Genomic DNA, 18,661 nt, shown 5'->3' on the forward strand with positions numbered 1-18,661 from the left:
TGGTATTTTATGGATTTCATAGAAATCGTCCATTTCATCTAAGTTGTTAAATTTATGTGAACAAAGGTGTTCATTTTTTTCCTCATTTCAGTGTCTAGGGAGTATACAGTGATATCTCCTACTTCTGCTATGAATAAGTGATCTCTTTTTTTTTCTTTCTTAGTCCATCAAGAAGTTAATCAATTTCATCAATCTTTTTAAAAAATGAACTTTTGGTGTCATTTATTTCTCAATTCTTTCCCATATATTTAGTTTTGCTTGTCTTTTTATCATTTCCTTTCTTCTGCTTGCATTGAGTTTATGTTACTCTCATTTCTAGTTTTGTAAGAAGCTTAGATTGTTGATTTCAGATTTTTTTACTGTAAGTATTTCTTGTTATAAATTTCTATCTTGGGCTGCGTTTGTGGCTCAGAAGTAGAGTGCTTGCTTAGCACGTGTGGGACCCGGTTCGATTCTCAGCACCACATTAAAAAAAATAAAAAGGCATTGTGTTGTGTCCATCTACATAAAAAAAGATTCATTCTCTCTCTCTGTCTCTCTCTCCTTTTAAAAAAATTCTATCTCAGCACTACTTTAGCTATACCCCACAAATACTAATATGTTGTTAATTTTTAAAATATTTTTTGGTTATACATGGATGCAGTATCTTTGTTTATTTACTTTTATGTGGTGCTGAGGATCAAACCCAGTGCCTCCTTCTACTGCTGAGCCACACCCCAGCTGCCTGATATGTTGTATTTTAATCTTCTTTCAGTTCAAAGTATTTTTTATTTACCTTGAGTCTTTTTTTTTTTTTTTGGACCATGCATTATGTGGAAATGTGTTTTTTTGTTTGTTGTTAGTTGTCTAGGCTGGTCTCAAACTCCTGGGCTCAAGTAGTCCTCTTGCCTCAGCCTCCTGAGTAGCACACTACCACAACCAGTGGAAAGCGTTTTTGTTTGTTTGTTTTTTTCCAGTACTGGGGATTGAGCCCAGGGCCTTGTGCATGGACAATATCTTCTTCAGTTTCTGAATATTTAGGAATTTTCTAGACATCTTTCTATTATTGGTTTCTAGTTTAATTCCCTTATTATCAGAGAATACTTGGAATGTTTTCAATTCTTTTAAATTTATTGAGGATTGTTTTATGATCCTGAATATGGTCTATGTTGGTAAATATTCCATGTGTACTTGAAGGACCCATCTTTTCTTTGGAGTAGAGTGTAAAGTTATTTGGTTGATTGATGGTGTTCAGTTTCCCTATATCCTTGCTGATTTTCTGTCTACTAGTTCTTACTCCTAGAGAGCTGTTGAAGTCTCTAGTCATTGTTGTAGATTTGTCCATTTTTCTGTTCAGTTCTTTTCATTATTTAATTATCATGTTGCTGGGGATTGAACCCAGGGCCTTGTGCGTGTGAGGCAAGCACTCTACCAATTGAGCTATTCCCCAGCCCTCACTTTTGATTGTTTTTTTTTTTAATTTCTAGGGCCTCTTATGTGCTAGGTGAGCACTCTACTGCTGAGCCACAGCCCCAGCCCATCCACAAGCTTTTCCTCCTCCCACTGTAGCTCCCTGAGCTGACTACAGAGCTGGAGATATAGCGTTTCCACTATGGCACTCAGGGTTTCCCAACTAGGTTTGCCTTCAGAACCAGCCTTTGATAGGATAGGATAAAAGTGGCAGGGGTCCTTCCCACTGTCTCTGGTCAGAGAGTAGGACTCCCTTTCCTTCAAGGTGACTGCTGTTGCTGGATTGCAGTGTTGGCACTAGGCTTTGTTGGGGGCAGCACTGCATGAAGAAAAAAAATAGGATTTCTCCTAGTGTCTTTGTCTCACAGGGGCCTTCCATTTTTCTCCGAAGATTATAAATATTTTTTTGGTGGTGCAGGATGGAACCAGGGCCTCATTTATGCTAGGCAAGCTCTCTACCACTCAGCTACGCCTCAGCCCAAAGGTCTTCTTTTAGCTTTTAAAGATAGGCGAGATGAATGGGTGTGTTATTATTCACTATCCTTTTCTTATGGAGGTGCTGATGGTGGAACCCAGGACCTTGTGCTAGGCAAGCCCTCGACCACTGAGTCACACTATCTTAAACTGGAAATGGCACAGTTATCTGAGACTGTCTCCTGGCTTATGTTCCAAAACATCATACTTTCCTGGTTCTGTCCCTACCATTCAAAAATTTGCCTTGTAATCTTCATGGCACATTGGTGCCTCTCAGACTCTGTACTCAGTTCTTGCCGCAGTCTGGCTGGGCACGAATAACCGAGCCGCCACAAAGCCTTGTAGGTTCAAACAGCAACTACTTTATTTAAACTCTCACCGGCACTGCACGTGCGCTTTTCCGCCAACGCCACCCACGCGGCCTTCTCCTGGGACACACCACACACCAACCGGAAATCCCTCCTCCGGCACTTCCCCAACCAATGGGAACTCTCCGGGAATCCCCGCGAGAACTCCAAAGTAGCAGGCCGAGGCGGACAGCAGGGGTCTAATATACACAGCTTAACATAACCATTATCATCTCAATGGCTTGCGTCACCTCTCAACCACTCCTTCTGGCAAAAATGCCATGCGTCATTTGGACTCGGCTATGGCTCTCAGCAGGTTCTCCTCTCAAACCCATGTTCTCTCTTAGCTTCCCAATTCATTGTAGTAGCTTCAGATAGTAGTGAAATAATCTCGCCTCCCAAGCCTTGCTCTATGCCAGCCTTCTGTCCTGAATTCCAGCTGGACATTTCCATTGGAATATTCCATAGACACTCCTGCTGGGTCTCAAGATCTACCTCACTTTCTCCTCCCTTGACTCATTGTCTCTCATTTTGCTGTTCTCAGCAACCCCCCCCCCCTTTATGAGGTATTGAGGATTGAAACCAGGGACGCTTAACCACTGAGCCACATCTCCAGCCCTTTTTTGCATTTTATTTAGAGACAGGGTCTCACTGAGTTGCTTGTGTGAACTTGTTGAGTGCAGATCCCATGGCTTCTTCATTTTCATTTCCCCAGAAACTTGCCGAGGACCAGGCACACAGTCTCAATTCAGTAGTTTAGTAATCTTTTCTTCATGAATTAATGCATGAACACAGTAGCGTGACTTTTCAGGTTTCCTTTGCCCAAAAAAGTGTAATATCAAGTAAGATACTGGATGGGGTATCTGGTGTGCCTCTTTCTAGTATGCTCTCAATAAGACTCAATTGAAAGGATCAGTTCTCAAACATCTTTTTTTTTAAAATTTATGCATCCAATTCTGATCACTGGAGATTGTTGTTGTAGGGGTCCGTGTCATTCGAGGATGTGGCTGTGGATTTCACCCGACAAGAGTGGCACAGACTGGACCCTGCTCAGAGGACCATGCACAAGGATGTGATGCTGGAGACCTACAGCAACCTGGCATCCGTGGGTGAGGATATTTGTTTTTGTAACTCCTGGGAGCATGTGTTCACTAGACCACATGCAGCCTCTGTAGAGTTTAGTGATATTTTAGTTTCAGATTCAAGGGTCACACTGGCTGAACAGTTTATGGCACCAGGAAGAACTGTGTGTATTCTCACCTCCCCAGTGAAAGGTTTAAAAGGGCCCCCTTCCTTGTGCAGCTCATGAAGATGCACCTTCCTCCTTCATCAGAGGCCCCAAAGCTCAGACATCTTGGCCCACGTCCTGTGCCATTTCCCATTAACAGGCCTCTGCGTGGCCAAACCAGAGATGATCTTCAAATTGGAGCGAGGAGAAGAACTGTGGATATTAGAGGAGGAATCTTCAGATCATGGTTACTCAGGTGAGTATGTAAGAAACAGACATATGGAACACAGGGGGAGTGAGATCCCAGGAATTCAGGTCAGAGGGTATCCTTGTACAATATGTTCTAGGAATCTCTTTTGCTAGGCCTAACTCTTTGAAAATAAGGACAGAAGGTTTAACTGCTTTCGATACCTAAATTCCATACCCCAACATCATGCTCACAATTCACTGTTGTTTTATCTTGATTTTTGTCAAGTTATCCAGTACTCTTTTTCTTTTTTTGTACCAGGGATTGAATCTATGGACACTTACCACTGAGCCACATCCATAGCCCTTTTTTGGGGGGGAGGGGGTGCCAGGGATTGAACTCAGGAGCACTAGGTCACTGAGCCACATCCCCAGCCCTATTTTGTATTTTATTTAGAGACAGGAACTGAATTGCTAAGTGCCTAGTTTTTGCTGAGGCTGGCTTTGAACTCATAATCTTCCTGCCTCAGCCTCCTGAGCCACTGGGATTATAGGCATGTGTCACCATGCCCAGCTCCCCAGCCCTTTTTATATTTTATTTAGAGACAGGGTCTTGCCAAGTTGCTGAGGACCTCACTAAATTGCTGAGGCTGGCTTTGAACTCACAATCCTCCTGCCTCAGCCTCCCAAGTTGCTGGGATTACAAGTGTACACCACCACACCTGACTGAGCCGTATGAATTTTGAATATTGTGGGCAGATTGAACCCAGTGCCTAAGCCTAGTCTAAGTGACATCTCCTGGGACTTGCAAAAAGGCCAGGGCAAAAGAGGGAAAAATGTTGAGAGGTAGTATCAGTGAGTCATCAGGGGGCCAAAATGATATAAATTATAAAGGCTCTGGTGGAGTTTAATTTTACACTATGAAAGAAGCCATTTGAAGGTGTTAGTACCTCAAAGAGTGACAGACTCTGGTTTGTTTTTAAAGGATCTCTCTCGCTACTGTGTGGCAACAGCTCTGTTGGGGCTAATGCCCTCAGGCTGGATAACAGCCTGCTTCAGCATCAGAGTCTTCACAGTTTGAATCAAAACATTGAATATAATGGATGTGGGAAAGGCTTCCACCAGGAAACCGGCTTCCTTCAACAGAAAAGAACACACACTGGAGATAAAAGCTTTGAATGTCACGAATGTGGGAAGGCATACTGCAGGAAATCAAACCTGGTTGAACATCTGCGAATACACACAGGGGAAAAACCTTATGAATGTGGCGACTGTGCCAAAACCTTCAGTGCCAGATCATACCTCATTGCCCATCAGAAAACTCACACAGGGGAGAAGCCTTTCGAATGCCCTGAATGTGGGAAATCTTTTGGCCGGAAGTCACAACTCATTTTACACAGGAGAACCCACACAGGAGAGAGACCCTATGAATGTACAGAATGTGGGAAAACCTTTTCCGAGAAGGCAACTCTCACCATCCACCAGAGGACCCACACGGGGGAGAAACCCTACAAGTGTAGTGAATGTGGGAAACCATTTCGTGTCAAGATAGCCCTCACCCAGCACCAGAGAACTCACACGGGGGAGAAACCCTATGAATGTGGGGAATGCGGGAAAAATTTCAGGGCAAAGAAATCCTTAAATCAACATCAGAGCATTCACACAGGGGAGAAACCTTATGAATGTGCAGAATGTGGGAAGTTCTTCCGAATGAAGATGACTCTCAATAATCATCAGAGGATCCACACGGGTGAGAAACCCTATCAGTGCAATGAATGTGGGAAAGCTTTCAGTGTGCACTCCTCTCTTGGGGTCCATCAGAGAATTCACACGGGAGAGAAGCCTTACCAATGCAACAAATGTGGTTATGCCTTCTACGTGAAAGCACGTCTCATCGAGCATCAGCGAAGGCATTCAGGAGAGAAACCCTATGAATGCACTGAGTGTGGGAAGATCTTTAGCATGAGGAAGTCCCTTCGCCAGCACCGGAGAACGCACACAGGAGAGAAACCGTATGAATGCAGCGAGTGTGGAAATGCCTTCTATGTGAAAGCCCGTCTCATTGAGCATCAGCGAATTCACACGGGGGAGAGACCCTTTGAATGTCAAGAGTGTGGGAAGGCTTTCTGCCGGAAGGCACACCTCACAGAACACCGGAGAACTCACTTAGGCCGGCCCTTGCCATGTGCAATAGAAAAAGCCCCTCCCTAAAGACCCTCCCCACCCCTGGATCAAGCCCCTTGGGGCATCTGATTACCAGAGCACTCAGAATACCCCTATCATGGTGTGGCACCTAGCTTGGTGGAAAGCTAGTTCCTGACCCCCTTAGGGGGCAGCTCCTTGTTATTTTCATTTGTATTTCCCCAGTTGGTGGTGAAGCTGAATATGTTATCCGTTTGGCCCTTCAGGTTTTTCCTTCCATGTATTGACTGTTCACACTCTTTCCTCATTGATTATTTGGTACTGAGAATTGAACCCATGGGCACTTTACCACTGAGCCACAGCCACAGTCCTTTTTTATTTTAAGACAGTGTTTCACTATGCTTCTAAGGCTGGCCTTGAACTTGCCTCAGCCTCCAAAGTAGCTGGTGCTCACTGTTTTCTTTTGTCTTTTTTAAAAAATTTTTTAGTTGTTGATGGATCTTTATTTTATTTATTTGAATGTGGTGCTGAGAATTGAATCCAGTGTGTCATGCGTGCTAGGCAAGCATGCTACCACTGAGTCACAACCCCAGCCCCTCTTGTGTCTTTCTTTTTTTCTGTACCAGAGAATGACCCCAGGAGTGCTTAACCACTAAGCCACATCCCAAGTCTTTTTTATTTTTTATTTTGACACAGGACCTCACTAAGTTACTGAAGGTGGCTTCAAATTGTGATCCTCCTGCCTCAGCCTCATGAGTTGCTGGGATTACATGCAGGTGCCCCTGTGCTTGGTATGCTCACTGTTTTCTAATAGGCTGTTCATGTTTTACTTCCTGGTTGAAATGGTGTTTAATATATGAGATTATAAAAATCCTTTTTCGTGTGTTATGTAATGTGTTCTCTCAATCCGTGACTGATTCATTTTGTTCATTCTTCTGCTGAAGTTTTTTTTTTCTATACTTTTCTCTGCAGTTAAAGTTTCTACCAACGTTTAGAATTTCAATCCACTTTGAGATTTCTTTTTGTATAGAATGAAGTCTGCAATGTATAATACTACATGGTCTTGTTAATGTTACACAGATGCTGTCACACTATAGATAAAATTTGGTGGGCTGGGGATATAGCTCAGTAGGTATAGTGCTTGCCTAGCATGCACAAGGCCCTGGGTTCAATCTGTAGTTCCACCAAAAAATAAAATAAAATAAAATTTGGTAGCTGGCTTTTTTTTATGTGATGCTACCTTCTCAATATCTATCCATGTTGATAAAAGTCTAATTTATTTATTCCCCTCTCCATTCCCCTTGTGAAGGACATTGTATTGTTTCTGTGTTTTGTGACCTAGAAGTGGAACTGCTGATTCATAGGGTGTAGTGATGTGCCAGTTACTAAGCTCTTTTTTTTTTTTTTTTTTTTGGTATTGGAGATTGAACCCAGGGGCACTTTACAACTGAGCTACATCCCCAGTCCTTTTTATGTCTTATTTTGAGGCAAGGTCTCTCAAAGCTGCCTGGATTGCTCTCAAACTTGTGATTTTCCTGCCTCAGCCTCCCAAGCAGCTGGGATTACAGGTGTGTGCCACCTCAGCCAGCAGTTATTAAGCTCTTGTGTCCCAGCTCCAAACCCACCTTTCTAGATTATACTTTGTGAGTCTAAAAACCACATTTCTGAATTGCCAGCTTCTCTCTGCCAAGAAGAGATACTAGATGTAAATTTTAGGACTGGAGAGAGAGGGGAAAAAAAGGGACTCGGTCCTTTTGCCCTTTCCTGTTAGCTCCTCCTTCATCTGTGTGTCCAGCCAACACTGCGTTTTCACTAGGCAGCAGAATTCCTTGTCATAGAAGCAGTTTTGTGCACTTTGAGATTTCCCAGTCCCCCCAGATTCAGCTTTATGGGACTCCACCCGCTTTGAGACATAGGCATCAGCTGGCTGATAAAACCTCCTTAGAGGCATGAGTCCCAGTCACATGGGACCCCTCTTCCACCTTTCTAATTTTTAATAACTCCAATGGTATCCTTTTGTTACTACCTAGCCTAGCTGCTTTCTACAGTTGCTACCTCCCTGAAAACTTAAATTTGTTTTCTTTTTGTCTCTTAAGTTATATGTGGGAATTCTCCAATTTTATAAGCAATTGTTATTTAAAATAACTTTTCTCTGTGAAAATAATGGGTGTGGTTTCTGTGTCTTACCTGGGCCCTGATTAATCTGCGTCAAAGTTTGTCAACTTCATTGTTTTTTTTTCCTTCTGAATTGGATTACTTTATACTGTCAGAAGTTTGAGAAGTTCCTATCATCACCAGCACTTAATATTCGTCTTCTAAAAAATTTTTTTTGGTACTGAGGATTGAACCCAGGGGTACTTAACCAGTGAGCCACATCCCCAGCCCTTTTGATATTTTATTTAGAGACAGGTCTCTTTTACTTACACAAGGTACTCTTGCTAAGTGCCTCGCTAAGTTACTGAGGCTGGCTTTGAACTCAAGGTCCTCCTGTCTCAGCCTCTCCAGATGCTGGGATAACAGGTGTTGCACCACTGTGTCCAGCTAGTCCTCTAAAATTTTAACAGCAACTTTGCTCATATGTGTGTGTGTATGTATATGTGTGTATATATATATACATACACACACACATACACCCACATATACACACACGTGTATAACCAAATGGTTACATTATACAAGCTGTGAGGTTTTTAAACTTATGACAAGGGACAGAAGGGAAATTCTACTTATTGCAAGGAAATTTTCACTTAAGCTTCAGTGAGCCACAAGCACTTCAAACCCATGAACCTTCAGCTGATTGCCCTTAGCCAGTCCAATCTCTACCAGGAACTGGCATGTTCTTGCGCTGGTCGCCCTGTAGCTGAATTACTTCTCCATAATCTGGATGCTCAATTACAGTACCATTGCAGGCAAATTTCTTCCTAAACACCTCCATTAGTTTCTTTTAATCGTAATCACCAGCGACTCCTTGGACAGTAGTAAGGGTCTTCCAGACGTTTCTCTGTTGAATTCTTATGTGGATCTAATCCTCAGTGCCAGCAGGAAGCAGGTCATAACCCTTGCTTGCATCAGCAAAAGAGTGGAGGTTCTGGATAGCGGAAATATGGGAAATAGGATAGGATTCCTTTTCTACGGTGGAAATGGCCTGCAGAAGGCGGCTGCGCTGCGGGAGAAGGCGGGCGGGGGGCGGGAGAAGGGGGGCGGGGGGCGGGGCCTCTGGAAGCGCAGGGGGGATGGAGGGGGAGGCTGCTGAGTCCTTGGCAGCGACTCAGTGACTGGGGATTCACGAACATTTTTATCTTATATTGGCAAGATTTTTTTTTTTATTTTACTCACATATTTGCCATCTTGGTTCCTCTTCTTTACTTTCTGCACTCCATCCAGGGATCATTTTCCTCTTTTCCTGAAAAATACCCAGTAGAGTGTGCTCTAGTGGGTGTCTGTGGTGAACTTCTCAATTTTGTGTGGGTTTTGTTTTGAGAAAAAACCCAGGGGTACTCTACCACCGAGCTACATCCCCAGCCCTTTTTTATTATTTTGAGAAATGGTCTCTTACATTGCTGAGGCTGTCCTCAAATTTGTGACCTTCCTGCTTAAGCCTCCTGAGCTGCTAGGATTACAGGCATGAGCCATCGCATCCAGTCTGAGAATGTTTCCTTATGATACGTTTTTTAAAGAGTTAATCCTTTACCTTTTAGTATTGGGTGGCATTATGCCAGAGTAAATAAATGCTTTGCTTTTCCCCTGAATCTCCCATGCTTATGATACACAGGGCATTTCAATTAATCCTCAGACACCCACACTACAGCATATATTGAATATATATACTATCCTTCCTGTATTTTCTATACAGCATGCCCTTACTCTGGTTTACTAAGTATTAAATGTATCAAAAAGCCATTTCATCAACTCTTCCAATCTTTATCTCACCCATTTAAAAGAAAATCAGATTTGATGTTTTAAAAATTTTGTGTTTCAATAGTTTATTATGGAAAATGTCAAACCTAAATACAGGGCATCTATAGTAACAAAACAGACCAGTGGTTGCCTCTGGAGGTGGATATTAACTCATAAAGGGTAGGAAAGAACTTCTTGGGTTGATGAAAATATTTCATATCTTGATTGGAGTGTGTGTTGATGGGTGTATACAATAGTCATCAAATGGGCAACTTAAAATGTATGCATTGTATTGTATATAAGTTATGTCTCAATTAAAATGTGAAAACAAAACAATAAAAAGTGTTCTGTTCTCATTCCAGGAGTCAAGACTTGGGTTTCCTGAGGAAAAAAAATCAGGAATACTGGCCACTAAAGCAGATGAAAAACTTGGACAGTGGAAAACCCCCATCCTCTTAAGGCTTTAGAAATTGTCTTTACCCCTGAATATGACCTTTTCTGAGGCCCCTGCTGGGATATGCTGACCCTCCTTTAACTATCATCATGACCAGGGCATTCCTCCACTCCACAGTGTAGATTTGATCCTCAGAAGTCTAACCACAGTCTCTTCCCAACTTAACATTAGTCTCCACCCCACTAGTTTTTACCTCCATGACTTACCATCCCATGTCTACTAACTCCCCATTAGCTCACAGCTCTGCAGACCACAGCACAATGTCTGCCGACTGACAACTAGCCCACAAAACCTTGTTTGATCACACCCTTATCCCCAGCAGAGTCTGCCAAACTCCCATTAGCTCATAGCACCATGTCTTGCCATCCCCATGAGCTGCCATTACAATTCTTGCTGACCCCATTAGCTGACATCAAGTTTGATCAGCCCCCTGATAAGACTGGTGATTCTCCTTCAGGTTGGTTTTGTAGCTTACTGTCCTTTACATTGAGCATGGGGACAGTGACCTCCCATCACCTCACAGCCATGTGTCTTACCACCTTCCTTCAGATTAATGTAGTGTCTGTTGACCTCACCATTTTGTCCTCTGGTGCCCCATTGGCTACCAGTATGATGTATTTAACCCACTGAGTTGTCATCATGGTGTCTGCTCACCCATCATTAGATCACATCTGCACAGTGTGTCTTCCACAGTACACTTTCGTCAAGGTCTGTCTGCTGTTCCCCAGTTAGCCACCAGTATGGTGAATCTGATCCTTCTGAGTCCTGGTGTCTTCAGAACTCATTTGACCTTGTCCTTCTGTCTTCTGATTTCTCACTTGCCAAGTTTCAAGGTTTCTTAACCTTGAGGACACAGTGGTATCCATGTTCCCTATAATAGGCCCCATTACTGTGTCTTCCAACCATATATTACAGCCTATCAATGTTTCTGCTGACATTAATGTCTTTAGACTTATTTGCTATCAGTACATAGTATGACCCCCTTTAGGGCCTATCACCATAGTTTTTGTCCACATGGTAGTCCAGTCATTGTGTCTGATGGGTCTCCCCATTAACTATGGGGATTGTATCATTCACTTCTTAAGGCCTCATCAGTACAGTCTACTGATCCCATATTAGCCACTTTCATAGTTCTGTTGATCCTCCAGTAAATAGCTATCTAGATTCTTTGATACCCATGATGCTCCAGCAACGTATTTGCTGATTGTACCCTAGCTTACCATCACTCTGTCAGCTGATTCCCAATTAATTACAAGAGCACAGACTTTAACCTCCATGAATTCCCAGCACAGTATTTGCTGAGTCCACATTAACCTCACCTTGCTGGTCATTCAGCAGTCACGAAGAATGTCTTTGACCCTTACAAAGCCCAATCACGGTGTTTGCTGACAATGCAATGATCTCCATCACTGTGCACGTTGATTTTCCATTAGCTGCTGTTAGAGTGTCTGGATGCAATGATGCCCCAGCAGAGTGATTCTGCCCTACTTCAGAGCCGGTCACTATTAGACTCAATGCTATGACTACTAGCCACTGTCTTTGCCTCATGTTTCTCAGTCACAATACCTGTCTACCCTACATTAATGCCATCACGGTGTCTGATAATCTTGGTGATAACTACAGGGTCTTTGAGCTTCATAAAAAATCAGCTGAGGCAGGAGGATTGCAAGTTCCAAGCTAGCTTTAGCAACTTAGTGAGATCCTAAGCAACTTAGTGAGACCCTGTCTACAAATAAAATATTTTTAAAAAAGGGCTGGGGATGGACTGGGATTGTAGTTCAGTGGTAGAGCACTTGCCTAGCATGTTGTGAGGCACTGGGTTTGATTCTCAGCACCGCACATAAATGAATAAATAAATAAATAAAGGTCCATCAACATCTAAAAAAACAGGGGGAGTTGGGGATGTGGCTCCATGGTTAAGCGCCCCCAGGTTCAATCCCTGGTACCAAAAACAAAATGCAAAACAAAACACAACAAAAAATGAAACCAGTGTCTGCTGACCCCACTTTAGCCCTTAATCACTTTGCTGATTAGCTCTCAAGCACCACTAAAAAGTAGTTTAGTCTCCATCACAGCATCATCCCATTCACTGGCCCCATCCCCATGTAGGTTGATGCTTCATTGTCCCCTGGTGCAGTGTACTGACCTCATGTGCTCCAGCATAATGCCAGAGGTGCATTGGAGGCTCTCCTTCATTAAAGCCCTTTAGGGTTTTAAATGACACCATATTAGCCACCATGACAATGTTTTGGACCCCCATGATTTCCCATAGCCATGTGTGCTGATGCTATGTCAGTTCCTATCATTCTATTAAATCCTCACTGGTCACCAGAACTGGCTTTGATCTTTATGGTGATGCCACACACTTCTGGTGACCGTATCTTAGGACCAATCAGTGTTGCCTGATCTCTTTAGGCTGGTTTATTGGCTGTTCTTTCCATCACTGTAATTGTTCCTGAAGAATTGGTAGTTCCCCAGTTCTTCAGGCTATTGTCTTGTTTCTCTGAATGTTCACTGAGCTTCAGGGAGGGTTCCTTGGTCTTGTTGGCTGTGGGGTCTATCCTCTCTGCCTCTGTCTATTTTGTAGGCCTTTGGACTGTTTTCCAAATAGAAGGACTCTTGTGGTCTCTCCAGATGTTTGACAGTCCTGCTGTTCCCCAGATCTGAAGGCTTTGCCTGTACCTCTAGCTATTTTCTTGCTTCTCTGGCTGTCCCCTGAGTGCTAGAGATAGATCCTTGTTCTCTCTGGCTGCCTGCTTAGGTATTTCTCACTGTTACATAACATTTGGGGATGGTTTCCTCTTCCATTTGGTTGTTGTTATATTCTCTTTGCCTGTCCACTAACTATAAGGTCTGATCTCTGGCCCTGCTGGCTATTTGATAATCATTCTGACTGTTTATATCACTACAGGACTGGTCTTTGAACCCGGTGGCTATTTTTCAGTTTCTTGGGATGTGTTCTCAGTCCTGGATTCTTCTGCCTCTTTCTAGCTGCTCCCTAATACCTAGAATAGGTTACCTTACTCTTGTTACCCCAATCCAGCAATGTTCAGATTTCATACTGATGTTTTCTGGTCTCTTCAACTATTTTTCAACCCCAAGGACTGTTGTACAATAGTCCTCTGTTATGTGCAGAGGATACAACATGCCACAATCCCTAACAGATGCCTGAAACTGTAGACCATATCAAACTCTCTATATACTGTTTTCTATTATACATACATATGATAAAGTTTAATTCATAAATTAAACACAGTAAGAGATTAACAATAACAATAAAATAGGACACATAACAATAAACTGTAACAAGCAGTACAGTGTAATATTTCATCATTCTACTCAAAATGGCATGCAATTTAAAACTTACAAATTATTTATTTCTGGAATTTTCCATGTACTATTTCCATGTACTATAGATAACTGAAAATGTGGAAAGTAAAACCATGGATAAAGGGGACTACTGTACCCACTGGATGCAACTGAGGACGTTAAACAGCAACTGAGAATTGCAGGCTGTAGAGGGAACACCTTTTTCCCAGTAAGATAGATCCTTGCCACAGGGGAGCAATTTCTATAGAGAGGCTGCCTGCTTCAGAGCCCTGGTGTGGACTCATGGCAGGACATCTGGTGCCCTGGGGTCACTGTTTCCTTCCATTACCCTTTTAGAAAATCCATTAAAGTGAGCGCTCCCCAGCATTCACTGTGTCAGTGTTGAATCTCTGTGATAGCTGAGAGGATGCGCATGGTGGGGATCACAGGCATAAAAGGTGTGTAGCATAGGATCCATCTCAGTGGGTAACTTCTGTACCAGTCCTCCTTTAATGGGAATCACATCTCTACCCAGTATCCTTCAGATGTCTGTGCTAAGATTGAAGGATGACTATGGGATGTCTTTGCTCCTTGGAGATTTTTATTTTTATTTTTAAAAAAATATTTATTTTTTAGTTTTAGGTGGTGACAATATCTTTATTTTATATTGGTGCTGAGAATTGAACCCAGTGCCTCATGCATGCTAGGTGAACACTTTACCTCTGAGCTACAACCCCAGCCCTCCATGGGTATTTTTAAAACCGAAATATGAAACTCTCATGATAAGAACTTAAACTACAATATTATTAACAGTGATTTAATTTCTAGATACTCAGTGTGGTGTAACACATAAGAATACTAAAGCCAGATCAACATTTCAATGCTGGCCCTGAATGGCTTCTTAGATGTGATAGCAAAAACACATCTCATAAAACAAAAAGTAGGTAAATGGGACTTTATCACAAAAACTTTTCTGCTATAAATTTGCAAATCCCATATCTGGTTAAAGATTTGTATCCAGTATACATAAAGAACTCTTAAACTTGGATATAAAAGCATAAATAACCCAATTAAAAATGGGCAAAGGTTTTAAGTTGATAATTTCCCAAAGACATACAAATGCCCAATAAACACATGAATAGATATGGAACATCACTAGCCATTAGGGGTCATGGCTCGGGATGTAGCTCATTGTAGAGCACTTGCCTTGCGTTCCATTCCCAGCACCACAAAAACAAACAAACCAAAACAAAATAAAATGAGATATCACTTTATATCCTCTAGAAATGGATAGAATAAAAAAAATGAGACAATAACAAGTGTTGCCAAGGATTGGAACACTTTAAAAAAATTGTTTTTGTAGTTGCAGATGGACAGAATGCCTTTATTTGTTATCTGATGCTGAGGCTCAAACCTGCCACTGAGTCACAACCCCAGCCCTTTAACACTTTTACATTGTTGATGGGATGTAAAGCAGTGCAGCCTTTTTGGAAAACAGTGTGGCAGTTTTTTTCAGAATGCTAATCATACAGTTGCCATGTGATCTAGGAATTCCACTCTTTGGTATCTATCTGAGAGAAAGGAAAACACACACTCAACAAAAACTTGTACACAGATATTCACAGCAGCATTATTCATAGTTGCCAAAAAGTAGAAACCACACAAATTCCCATTAACTGATGAATAGATAAACAGAATGTGGTGTGTGCATACAATAGAATATTAATTAGTGCTATAAAGGAATGATGGCCAGGCATGGAGGTGCAAACCTGGAATACCAGCAACTCAGGAGGCTGAGGCAGGAGGAAGTTCAAGGCCAGCCTTGGCAACATAGTGAGACCCTGTCTCAAAATAAAATAAAAAGGGTTGGGGATGTAGCTGAGTGATACAGCACTTGTCTAGCATGCATGAGATACTTAGTCCCCAGTACCACACACACATGAACAAGGAATGATATATAAGCATGGATGATCTTTGAAACATGTTAACTGAAAGAAGCAAAAGACTGCATATTATATGATTACATTTATATGAAATGTCCAGAATAAGCAAATCTATAAAGTCAAAATGTAGATTAGTGGTTGTCTAGGGCTGGGGTGGGGAGCAATATAAAAATGGAGAGTGATAGTGGAGAGTGGTTAAGCACCCCTGCGTTCAATCCCCAGTACCAAAAAAAAAAAAAAAAAAAAAATGAAGAGTGACTTCTAATGGGTAAGAGGTTTCCTTTTGGGATGATGAAAATATTCTAAAATTCTATTGTGATGTTTGTACAACTTTGTGAATATACTAAAACTAATGTAATTGTTACGTTATAGGTGAATTTCATTGTGTGTGAATTATGTCTCAATAAAACTGTTTACAAAGAAAGATTATAAAAATAAATATCTAAACTAAGTCAGTATTTTTAAAATTTGAATCTTTGCAAGATTTTTTTGCATTTACTTAATTGTTAATAATGTTGAAAATTTTTTCATGTTTCTTGCCTATTTGTGTTTTTTTTTGGTGTGTGTATATGTGTGTGTGTGTGTGTGTGGTGCCAGGGATTGAACCCTGGGTCTTATGCATCTTGCCTATTTGTATTTTTTCAGAGGTATCTATTCATTCATTTGTTAATTTATTGGGTTACTTGGCCCTTTGGGTGTTTTTTTTTTTTAAGTTCTTTATATATTCTGGATTAATCCTCTGTAAGAAAAGTAGCTAGCAAAGATTTTCTTCCATTCTGTAGGTTCTCTCTTCACATTATTATTCCCTTTGCTGTGAAGAAGCTTTTTAATTTAATGCCATCCCATTTATTAACTGTTGGTATTATTTCCTGAGCTTTAGGTTTTCTATTGAGAAAGTTGTTTCTTGTGACTCTATGTTGAAATGTTTACCCTACATTTACTTCTAGGAATCGTGAAAGATTTTTTTTTTAAACTTTCATTAGTGCCTGCTTAAAATTTTGGGGAAAATCCTGCCCTGGCCTTGTCCTAGTTCTGTGTCTTTGGAAATCATATTAGTGTTCTATGCCTCAGTTTTTGCATCTATAAAATGGGAACAAAAATAATACCTAACTCATAGGGACAATGTGAATATTTTTTTCAGTTTATTTATTTATTGAAGTACAAAGGATCAAATCCAGGGGTAGTTTACCACTGAGTTACATCCCAAGTCCTTCGTTTTTAAAAATTTGAGACAGGGTCTGGCTAAGTTGCTGAGGCTGGCCTTGAAATTACAATCCTCCTGACTCAGCCTCCCAAGTTGCTAGGATTACAGGTGTGCACCACCACACTGGTGACAATATGAATATTATATAAAATCATATATGTGAAGAGCTTATAATAGTGCTAGACACATAAGCCAGCCCTCTGTATTAATTATTATTATTAGTAGTAATCATAAATATAATTTAATTATTAGTTATAAATCTTATCATTAATGATTCTTTTCAGGATTTTAAATCATGTTTAAGACTAGGAATGGTAATTTACAATATCAGAATAATGTATAGTATTAGCAGCAATAATTTCATGCAGCAATTTCAATTTGACTCATGATTCTGACAATCTCTCCTAGAGGCGTTACAAACAGAATATGCTCATTTATAAAGTTTTTATTCTCATTATGAGACTTGTACACTGTTTTCTAGTGTGAAAACCCCTCACACTGGCAAATACCAACATTTCAAAGACTTCCATGTACAATCACCCCTCAAGTAATAATGTTCCTCTTCCTATTTCCAAGTAAGGTCATGTTTGGAAGCCTGGTGGTTAGGACTTCAGTGCCTCTTTGGTGGTAGTGGGAGAAAGCAAGCCAACCCATAACAGTTTTCCATTATGCAGTCCTCACTGAGAAAGTCCCCACATTTATAAATATTGATTGTCACCTAGACAATAGATAGCATATCCCTAAACCCTTGTTAATAAATTCCCTTGAAGAGTCCTCTGTCTTGACCCAGTTATCCTACTCCTCTGTTTATACCCAAAGGATTAAAATCAGCATACTACAGTGATGCAGCCACATCGATGTTTATAGCAGCTCAATTCACAATAGCTAAACTATGGGACCAACACAGGTGCCCTTCAACAGATGAATGGATAAAGAAAATATGGTACATATACACAATAGAATATTACTCAGCCTTAAAGAAGAATGAGATTATGGCATTTGCTGGTAAATGGATGGAACTGGAGACTATCATGCTAAGTGAAATAAGCCAGCTCCAAAAAACCAATGGTTGAATGTACTCTCAGATATATGGATGCTAATCTATAACAAGGGAGTATAAGGAGGGGAAGTATTAAAGTTCTTTGGATTAAACAAACAGAATGAAGGGAAGGGAGGGGAGATGGGAATAGAAAAGACAAGTAGAATGAATGGGACATAACTTTCCTATGCTCATATAAGAATACATGACCAGTGTAACTCCATATCATGTTCAACCACAAGAATGAGATCAAATTTATAATGAATTGCACCCTATGCATGCGCAATAAATCAAAATGCACCCTACTGTTATGCATATCTAAAAACAGCAAACAAAAAGTCCTCTGTCTATAATGTGCCATATGCTATCTTTCACAAATACCCACTGGCAAATACTAATGTATTGCTGGGCGCAGTGGCACACACCTATAATCCCAGCAATTTGGGAGGCTGGGGCATGAGGATTGCCAGTTTGAGGCCAGCCTTATCAACTTAGAAAGGCCCTAAGCAACTCAGCAAGACCCTGTCTCGAAATAAAATATAAAAAAGGGCTGGGGATATGGTTCAGTGGTTAAGAGCCCCAGGGTTCAATCCCTGTTACAAACAATAAAAAAAAGTATTCATTTTCTATTGACAGAGAGAGATCTATAACAAATTGCCACAAAATTAGCTTAACATAAATCATCACCTGGGCCTCTTCATCTTCAAAGCCAGCTAGGACATGCGAAATGATTCTCATGCTTCCAATCTCCCTGACTTCCTCTTCTGCCATCAGCAGGAGAAAACTGTCTTTTTAAAAGGTTCCTGTATTTAGATTAGGCTCACCTGAATAATCTCCCTATTTTAAAATCAACTAATTCATAACCTTAATTAGATCTGCATGATCCCTTTTGCCATATAATGTACTGTAATCACAGCATGAAATCTCATCATACTCAGGTTTTTACTCACACTCAAGGAGTTCATACAAGGGCAAAACATATTGTGATT

The 18,661-nt window shown here is 41.1% G+C and overlaps 1 protein-coding gene and 1 pseudogene across 2 annotated transcripts in view; one reads left to right on the top strand and one right to left on the bottom strand.

Moving 5' to 3' along the window:
* The window catches only part of Znf157 (zinc finger protein 157), a 40,753-nt gene extending 24,910 nt beyond the window's left edge, over positions 1–15,843 (top strand). Inside the window, exons 3-6 of one of the 2 annotated variants that reach the window (XR_011705665.1) lie at positions 3,253–3,379; positions 3,659–3,754; positions 4,670–6,617; positions 10,086–15,843. Coding sequence is in view for 1 of the 2 variants with exons in the window: in XM_027927285.2 (XP_027783086.2) it covers positions 3,253–3,379; positions 3,659–3,754; positions 4,670–5,895 (1,449 nt within the window). In the remaining variant the exon portion in view is untranslated. Of the gene's footprint in view, positions 1–3,252; positions 3,380–3,658; positions 3,755–4,669; positions 6,819–10,085 lie in introns of those variants that run through there. The other variant, XM_027927285.2, reaches the window with a different exon arrangement.
* LOC114086060 (eukaryotic translation initiation factor 1 pseudogene) lies at positions 8,368–10,671 on the bottom strand (annotated as a pseudogene).
* Positions 15,844–18,661: the final 2,818 nt, after the last annotated feature.

Source organism: Marmota flaviventris, chromosome X (assembly GCF_047511675.1).
Source record: "Marmota flaviventris isolate mMarFla1 chromosome X, mMarFla1.hap1, whole genome shotgun sequence".
Lineage (NCBI taxonomy): Eukaryota > Metazoa > Chordata > Mammalia > Rodentia > Sciuridae > Marmota > Marmota flaviventris.